General features: G+C 39.2%; 1 protein-coding gene across 3 annotated transcripts in view; it reads left to right on the top strand.

Annotated features, from left to right (window-relative positions):
* Positions 1-1,816: 1,816 nt before the first annotated feature.
* The window catches only part of RNF180 (ring finger protein 180), a 71,325-nt gene continuing 63,948 nt past the window's right edge, over positions 1,817-9,193 (top strand). For 2 of the 3 annotated variants that reach the window (XM_077171504.1, XM_077171505.1), the window contains exons 1-3: positions 1,817-1,947; positions 6,725-6,863; positions 9,063-9,158. In XM_077171504.1, the coding sequence (XP_077027619.1) occupies positions 6,762-6,863; positions 9,063-9,158 (198 nt within the window). In that variant the 5' untranslated portion in view covers positions 1,817-1,947; positions 6,725-6,761. Of the gene's footprint in view, positions 1,948-2,036; positions 2,421-6,724; positions 6,864-9,062; positions 9,159-9,193 lie in introns of those variants that run through there. The other variant, XM_077171503.1, reaches the window with a different exon arrangement.

The raw sequence follows: 9,193 nt of genomic DNA, 5'->3' as shown, positions 1-9,193 counted from the left end.
TGGAATTAACTACTGCATCAGCCTGTCATGAGTCCTAAAGCCACAGCACAATTCATCCTCTCTAGCATTCCACAGTCCAGCTGCCTTGTGATAGACAAACACTATCTATAAGATAATTAATAAAGTTACCCACACAGTACAGCTGAATGGCTCTGAACATAGTCTTGTAGCCAGCAGCAAAGTTTCATTCTTCCTCATTCCATTTGCTGTTGCTGTGATGTAAGCCATATAGTCCTTTTCATCTCTTAACCCCAGAGCCACCTTCATGACTATTTCTTTTTATCTATGGAATTCCATTAAATTCAAGTAGTCCAACCCTACATCCTACTTAAACTGAAGCAAATGAGATGAAAAAAAATTAAAATATCTCTCTCCTAACATTTCCAACATTATTCTATGTCAGAAGTTGAGGCCTGAAATGTCTTGAACTCATTATTTTAATCTGCATTTTATTTCTTCCATTCATTGAGTTCATGTGTTGCTCTATAGTTTTATCAACTAAGTTTGCTAAAACTTGCCTTATAAGCTGCAATTCTTTATGACTGACAAATATTGCTTTTTCTAATAGTCATTTCAGTCTAAATTTGAGCATACTGTAGCACACTATAAATTATTTGAATATAAAATAGTCCATTTCTTCTACATATAGTTACTGTACTGCACGTGGCAGAATTAAACAGAATTTAATTATTGGGAGCATCCTACTTGTGATGTTCTTTACTGGGTCTACACTAAGAAAAAGTAGTAATTACCACAACATCTCACGATGTAGTCTTTGTGTACTTTGTAACCTTTGCAGGGCACTTTGGTCTCCATGAGAGCCCAGATGTTACAGCCATCTAATTATATAATCTTGTCTTGACCTGCAGGGATTGTATATTGAAATACAAGAAAGATCACAGAAACTATATATCATAAATATAGGTGAAAGCCTGAAATTAAGGTTTCATTTTTCCAAATCACCTCCACAGGCAAAGAAGTGAACAAACTCTAATTTAATTTTCGTCAGCAATCTTCCAGCCTTTCTTACTCTCACATTGCTTTAAAAATGTTCCATTCTCGTGTTTGAAGATTGTCATTAGTCTCATGAGCACATTGTCAGCACGTATCAGTTCCCGGTCAAGCCACAGTGTCACCGCGAGAGACCAAATCCCCGCTGAGGTGCAAGGGACGCCGCAGGGATGGAAGCGGCCAGCTCGGTTCTCTGGGCACACACGCTCACCGGCCTGGGGCCGCCGTGCCGCCTTTCCTTCCATGGAGCCCCGCCTGATGTGCAGCAATTTCCTACACCGATTCATAAGTGTTCTTCACTCCCCCGCCCCATTTCATTTAATGCATCCTCCTTTCTCTTGCTGTACATTAGGGCAGCCGAGGGCTCTGAGGACACCCAGCCTAGCAGGTGACGGCCGGCGGGCGCTCGCCCGTCTGTGCCATGTCCCTGGCCTCGCTCTATGAGATTACCATCTCTGGGTTTGGGTTGATTCCTCCGGCCTGAGGGAATGCAGTTTCTTCCCCAGTGCCCATTGAAAAGTTATCGTTCATTCCCTTAGCCTTAATTCTCTCCGCCTCTCTTCTCCCTGGTCACAGCTTGCCGCCGGCGCTGACCCCACCCCGCTCCATCTCTGCCAGTCAGGAGACGAGAGGACGTGCCGGCCTCAGGGCTCGGCGCAGGCTGGTGCGGGCATTGCCTTCGTCCCCGCGACAGCAGGACCGGCCCCGCCGCCGCCGAGGGCCCCCCGGTGGCCGTAGCAGCCGCCAGGGCGGCTCGGGCTACCGCCGTGTGCCTCCCGAGGGCAGGGGCCGCGCTGGCGGAGCGCTTTCCGCCGCCGTTTGTCTCCCGTCTCTTCCCGTTCGCGGGAGCAGCTGCTGCTGCGCAGCCCCTTCCCCGCCCGCCCGGTCGCTCCAGTGCCGTCGCCTCCTCCTCGCAGCCTCGCACGGCGCGGCCCGGTGAGCTGAGCGGGGCCGGGGCGGCGGGAGGCGCCGCAGCCGCCCGTGGGGCCGAGGTGGGCCCGGGCCGGGGGCGCGGGGGGCGCGGGGTGAGCGCGGCGGTGCGGACTCCCGCCCGCAGCCGGGGGAGCGGCCGGGCTGTCCGCCCCCGGGTGAGCCCGGCCCCCGCCTGACAGGCAGCCCCGTGCCTTCCCTCCAGGGGTTAACTCGGCGGGGCCGCCGCCGGCCCTAAGCACCCGGCGCGCCCTGTCGGGCCTGGGCGGGCGCGGGGTGTCCGGGGGCAGCGGCAGTGACAGCCTGGTGTCCTGCGCTGTGCTGGGATAGCGGCACCCTGTTCCTGCTTGTTTCGGTCTTTACTTTGTGCAACAACTAGTGCTAGTATGTGTAAGAGCATGAAACAGGCAGCTCTGACCTTGGGATCTCTTGGAAAAACGAGATAACACTCCATCCGTGGTCTTCCAGTGACCCGCCAGGTCTGTTCCCTGTCAAAGCCATTTACACGCTCTATATCCCAGCTGTGCCTGGACGACCTGTTGACTTAGGCAGCATGCAGCAGGGGATTCAGCAAGTCAAGAAATTTGTTGCAAGCAACTTTTTTTTTTTTTTTAACTTCGGTTTATTACATTGGTTAGTCTTGGTACAAAAGTACCATGCTGGCCACCCTCTGACATTAACTTCCATCATACGGAAGCTGATTACACAACGGTTGAACTGCTAGAAGAATTTGTAGAGGAGAAGGAGATGTCCAGAAGCAGATGGTGCATCTTTCTGCTTTTCTTTTTTGGCAGCCTGGAGACTGTCCTTTAAATTTTCTTTTCTGTCTCCCTATCTTAGTGCTATTTTATTGAGAATTATTGTTGAAGTAAGTTTTTTTTAAGCATTTCTTTAATCAGAAATACTTTGGAGATCAGAAAGTTGCAGGAAGTTTTTAAAGCATACCCTAATGTCTTCCATGGTTGTCTCTCTGTCTGGTAAAGTATCAGTTCCTCCTTTTCTGGGAACAGGAACTTGGGATATGGACTCTTGTTGGCTAGGACAGCTCATTTAGCTTTTCTCTGTCACCTTCCTACAAAGCTGACTCTCATCGAATTTTTTTAAGACTGTCAATAACTATTGCTGAAGTTTCAGTGTCCTAGTTTCTTACTACGGTGTAAATAGTATTGTAATTTTAATGGCTGCAATGCTCTGAAGGGGTCATAGGTGATTTTTGAAGAAAAGGCATTGATAACCACTTGTACTGCTACACTTATTTTCTCATTTTTATGTATTTGTGAATGAAGGGCAAGTTGAAATTCTAGACCGGATTTCAACAGAAATTTAGAGGATTGTGTTTCGTTCTTCACTGTGAACATATGAGAATTTTTAATAGGAGTCCTACTTCATGTTTTTTAGCAATCTTTTTGAAGACAGAATGTCCAAAATGTAATATATTATACAATTTGAACTTTATAAGAAATTTAGATGATTTAGATAATTTAAAGTGTTTAAAGTTTTAAAATGTTCTGCACAAAAGAAAAGGAGCAATTTTGTTCTCTGTATTCACAGCAAATAAGGGAAGTTAGAAGAAAATTCCATTTAAGTATTAGGGAAAAAGTTAATAAAAGATAAGAAGACAATGAAATAGTTTGGGAAGGCTGTAAAATCTTCATCAAAGGTCTCTAAGAGAAGATTAGACCAATGAGTTCCAAGAAAGGGAACTGAGACTGACTTGGAAAGGAAGTCTTAGGACTCTGCTATTAGTTTTACTGGGACTAAATAATAAAAAAGAGTTTGGAGGTCATCAGACAGTCACCATGGAAGAATATAGGCTTTTAAACACTCTGATACATCTGCATGCTACTTGGCAGGCAAGCATGAGCTCACACAAAGCAACTGGCCTGAAAGCAGTACAGCCACACGTGACCTAGTACTGAGATTAAAAGGCCCACTCAGGGCCTGACACTATTTTTGGAGTTCCAAGTGAAAAACTTTTTATGTAGACACTTTTTGCTGAAGGAGACCAAGACACTGTGGTTAAACTGCATTTAACTAACTAAAAAACCTTCAAAATTCCATGGTCATATGCATTCATTTGAGCTTACATGCAAAACAAAATAAAAGTGCATACTGATGCGATAAATGAGAAACATGATGTGTGTAGAAACTTCTGCAGTGTGTTGACATGCATCTGTAGAGTTTCTTCTCTCCTTTGTGAGGTCTGCAAAAGACAAGCAGATTTTTAATACGCCTACTTACTTTTTAAATACTCCTAGGCCAGTAGAACACTTTAGCCTGCTGTACCGTAATATTTTAAAAAGGATCCACTTGACTTGGATTTTTTCCATGTAGTTCACTATCAGCACTCTTGCTTACACAAACCACAACAAAATACAACCATGCTATGTGTGTCATTACACTTACACTATGCACTCATTTCTCTTACGTAAGTGTAATTTTAAATAAAAGGTATATGCTGAACTAAGAAGAACCTATCAAAGGGTATAACTAACTAAACAAAATAAATAATTAAAAGATGTTTTATTTTGGAGTAAAGCTTGGAAGATGTTATAGAGATGAGGAGGATGTTTACATCAGTTCAAATGCTAGTGAGATCCTTAGAGAGCCTTTGTTTGCATGATTTGAACCTTGGCTTTTAAATAGAGCAGGTGCTCATCAGTCTTTTATCTGATTATTGAGAGGTCTATCCCCAAGTGGTTTTTGCCCTGCTCCAGTCATCAGCTTCAAATGAAGCAGCTGTTCAAAAGATAGCAAGACATCCTGTTCTCTAAGGGGAACAGAATGTATATAGAGACTTAAATGTGGAGACTTGGATAAAAAAAATACAGCATAAAAAGTGATGCAAGTATGTATCACCTCATATCAAGAAGGTATTTGAGTAGATAAGGATATGGCTGTACCTAAAAAAAAAGTCTGAGCTAGCTGTGTGCAAAATATCTTTCAGTCCATTCTGGCTGATCTTAGATTTGATGCTCACACTGAACTGTTGTAAAATTAAATTCATTCTAGAAGTGTGTTATGAATTTGTGAAGAATAAATTCATTAGAACAGCTTTAAAGTGTTTGAGTGATATAAAGAAATTCATAACTGATAATCACTCTCTCAATACGCTGTGGTGCCTAGTGTTATAACAGCAAAGGGATACAAAGTACTTCTAAAAATTTTCAGAGAATGAATTTACTTTTAAAAAAATCATTCATAGACAGGTTCATTATTTTATATGTTACATTCTGAAATGTGTCTGATACAGAAAGTAGCAGCACTGACAAAGGTAGGTTAGTAAAAACTAGGTTTTATTTAAGTAAAAACTGAAGTTCTGTTTAAGTCGAAGTGTTTGAATCATTCCATTTTTGTCAGGAACAAGCAAGACAGGTTGCTAGTATAAGTTCTTAGCTTTTATGTAATTGTCTCTTGCATGATCTTTTGCTTGTCTGTCCTAAGATTCGTTAATGGACCCTTAATAAAAATTCATTTTAATGGTGATATTGCAAGGAGATATTTAATGTTTACCTTAATTTCACTTCTTAAGCTGAGAGTGGATCCATCTGATTGTTAAAAGCTGCGCATAGAGTCTACTATATGTGTACATGTTTCTGCTTGTCCTTGTCAGACTATATTTTGGACCTTTATTTTTGTAGAAAAGTAAAAAATGTGATGAATGAAGACCTCAGATGTAAATAAAAGATAATAAGTAACCTCTCTTTGTGTTTCATTGTCTTGAATTAAATCAGAAAACAAGGCAGAAAAAGGAAAGGTAGAAATGGGGAAAATGCAAAAGTCTGTATGTTTTCAACAAGGCAAACTGCTCTTCAGACAGCCTTTAGTGAAGACCTCAAAGTTTCTTTAGTTAGTGAAAACTAAAAAAATTTCAATGTTAAAATAGTTGCAAAATTAGATGTTTGGACTCTGAAACTTTTTACACTGATTTTTAGTTTTATAGTCCAGCATGCCCATCAATGAGTGCTATGCACTTCAGCACTTGGAGTAGGCCTGACTCTACTATAGGGCTTGAGTTGCTATGTAGATGAAAAAGATTTTCTTACTTTTTTTCATGTAGCTAGCACAAGAGGGTAAAAACATAAGTATTTTGAAAAAAAAGTTGGAGGGTCTTAAGAGAAAACATGACAAAAAGGGAAGACTTTGGAAGAAGCTAGAGAAGACCAGAGAGACAATCAGGATGCATCAAGACCCAAAAAGAGATAAATAGAATATTTGTCTTGTCCTTCTGGTGTCTTAATGTAGTCCTTGAAAAATGATTGCACCAGTAGTGTTCATCCTTGCACACAAAATAATTTAAGGGAGCAAGCCTCCAGGGGCATGTTGAGAAAGGAATCTGTCATCTATAGTTTTATGTTGGCATTCATTATTGTTATCTGGCATTATATCTGTGTATGTTTATTTATTGCTTAGGGTAGCAATGACTAATTGCTGTGGACATATTCCATAAAAACTGGAGTTCTCTTATCTTTTGTCCAAATATTGGACAAGCTTTTTGTTTGGTTGATTGGTCAGTTTTGGTTTATTTTATTTTGCTATTTATTTTGCTATTTTGGTTTATTTTTTGTTGCTATTTAGTACTTTTTGCAACCTGGAAATAAAACCAGCTGTTTCACATTACTATTAAAAACATCTAAATGCATGCTATATAAGATCAGAGTATGTTTGTAAGTAGAGTATTAGTCTCCACTACAGTGGTGAGAGTATTTATAGACTTCAAGGTCTCAAGAGAAAACTGGTGTTTCAACGGGTGACCAAATTGTATGCTTTGTGGTCTTTACAGGTCAACATACAGAGCTGCGAAATCCCAAGCTGACATAATGAACAACCAAGAAGCTGGTGCTCTCTGTTGCTGGAGATGTAGAAAATATATAGCAAATTCTGTTTTTCTTGCAAAATGTAGTGGGAAAAAAACACCCAAAGTAAGTACAGCTTCTTCTGAGGGAGTTTGTAAGTTCTTCTGGTGCCATTTATTTTAAATGAAGGAGAAGTAGTAGACTTAATGAAGGAGAAGTATTAGACTTAGCCTCACTTTGTAATTAATCTCTTGTATGTAGTAAAGAAGAGACAGTTCTGTAGAGAGTAGTGGAGGAAGTAATTTTAGTGAAGCCAAGTAGGCAGTGATCACCTTCATGTTCTGCCATATGCAGGCTGGCGCTCATGGACACTTGGCTACTAGCTTGTATAAAGCACTACCATTTCTAATATAAAAATGGGGTTTGGTTTTGATGGTTTTAAAGCAGTCTTGTTTTTGTTTTAAATCTCTTAATGGACAACTCTTTGTGTATAAGGTATATTTTAAAGACTGGCTCTAATTTCCACTGTGGTAGTTAACTGTGTGTAAAATATCCCTACATCAGAAAATTTTCCTCTTCATTTTTTAAATACGGGCCATAGTCTGTGCACAAAAATAGCTCAGAAGATTAGTCTGCCCTGAGCAGAGTTATACCCTGCTCAGTAATTTATATGGTTTTTATTAAAATAAACAGAAGGATAATTACACTAAATTAAATAAAATACACTACATTAAATAAAACCATGACAAAGTATTTCCTACTGTTTTATAATGGCAGCTACTAATCATAAAGAGCTAGGGTCTTTCCAAATGTGCCAAAAAAGGCTTACAGCCTCTTGAATCAAAGTTAAAAAGCAAATAGAAGAGAAGGTGGTGATGTTTTTTTATTAATGTGTTAGTAATGAAATAACATTCTTTTGCACACTAGAGAGGGGTACAGCCAATAGATGTAGAAACAAAGTTAGTTTTTAAGATTATGATAGTATTATCAATAAACCCCATTTTAATCACTCTGCTTACAGAGCTTGAAGTTTTAGAATAATTTTCTCACTTTATATTTGATGGTTCTTTTATGCATGGTTTGAAGTGATTTTTAGGGGTGGGAATGTGGAAATTCCAACTCCTTCCATGGAAAAAAAATGTAGTGAAAATAAAAAGATATCTTTGTCCAAGTTCTCTATGGTGGAGCTTTTAGTTGTGAGTGGAGATCCACCCATCATTGCACATGGCTGAGGTAGTTTCTCCTCCATTTGTGTAGATAGCAAATAAAAAAGTGTAATTTAACGCTGTATCTAAAGAGGTTGGGAGGGAAAGACAGTACTAGGATGAGAAGACTAATGTTTTCATCTGCATAAGCGTGTTTTCACAGATCATTTTTAGACCTTCACACAAAGACATAACTGAATAATGAATGAAAAAAAATGCGGAACAAATTTTAAAACAAATGTTGAAGTTAAGAACATGGTCTAAGCACTAATAGTTAAATGCATATTGACGTGCAGATGATCTTCACAGATAGGACAAAAAGCCAGCATAGACATGATAAATGGATCTGTCTTCTGTCAATACTTGGAAAATTTTTAAAAGCTTCTATCTTCTGTCTGTAGCCCCACTTCTAATTTTCAGCAGAATCATATTTTTATTTCAATGACTTTAATAACATGGGCATTGACAACTTTCCTTATTCATAAATTTTAACAACTGATTTTAGGACTTTCTCACCAGTTTCCTTATAATTTTAGCCATCCCTGTAACACTTATTTAGTTAGGCAATTGTTTTTATTTTAGTATCAATTAGTGAAATGCTACAGGTTTTTAGATTTCTTTTCTCTTCACTTGATCACGTTATTGCTGTAAAAACTCTAAAGTTGATAAGATTACCTCGTTACTCTGCTAGTTATTCTAAAAAAAATTAGAAAATTAATTCTACTCATTGCATTTGTGCGTTGCTGATCGCAGTCTTTATGTAAATTATAACTTATATTTTTCTGTCTTTACTGAAAAATTATGCAGGCTCACAGTGATTCTAAAATCAATTTCCAGATATTCTTGGAAGGCCTGCAACAGCATACTTTCTGTTCTTTTAAACAAAACAAAACCACCTCCAGATGCCTACATTTCCATAGGAGTTTCCCAATATTTTTAGATTCAGAAATAGAGAATTACTGACAATATCTATCTGATTTTTAGCTTAAAGAAGCACATCATATTTGAGATTTTTTATTTGTTAATGTTTACTGGTTTTGGGGAACTATCTTCTGGCTATATTCAAAGAATAAAAAGCTTACATAAATTTTGAGTAACAGTACAATTGTTTTATTAACAGATATCACAACCTTCAGCTGCTGCTCAGAATTCTTGCAATGTATGGCATGTGAGCTTAGAAGCCATTCCAGAGTGGGTGAAATGTGTGATTGAAAAGGTAGTAGATTTTTTTTTTCCTTGCATCTTCATTAT

The sequence above is a fragment of the Agelaius phoeniceus genome, chromosome Z (genome assembly GCF_051311805.1).
Source record: "Agelaius phoeniceus isolate bAgePho1 chromosome Z, bAgePho1.hap1, whole genome shotgun sequence".
Lineage (NCBI taxonomy): Eukaryota > Metazoa > Chordata > Aves > Passeriformes > Icteridae > Agelaius > Agelaius phoeniceus.
The sequence above is the reverse complement of the archived record's forward strand: the minus strand, read 5'-3'. Positions and strand labels throughout refer to the sequence as shown.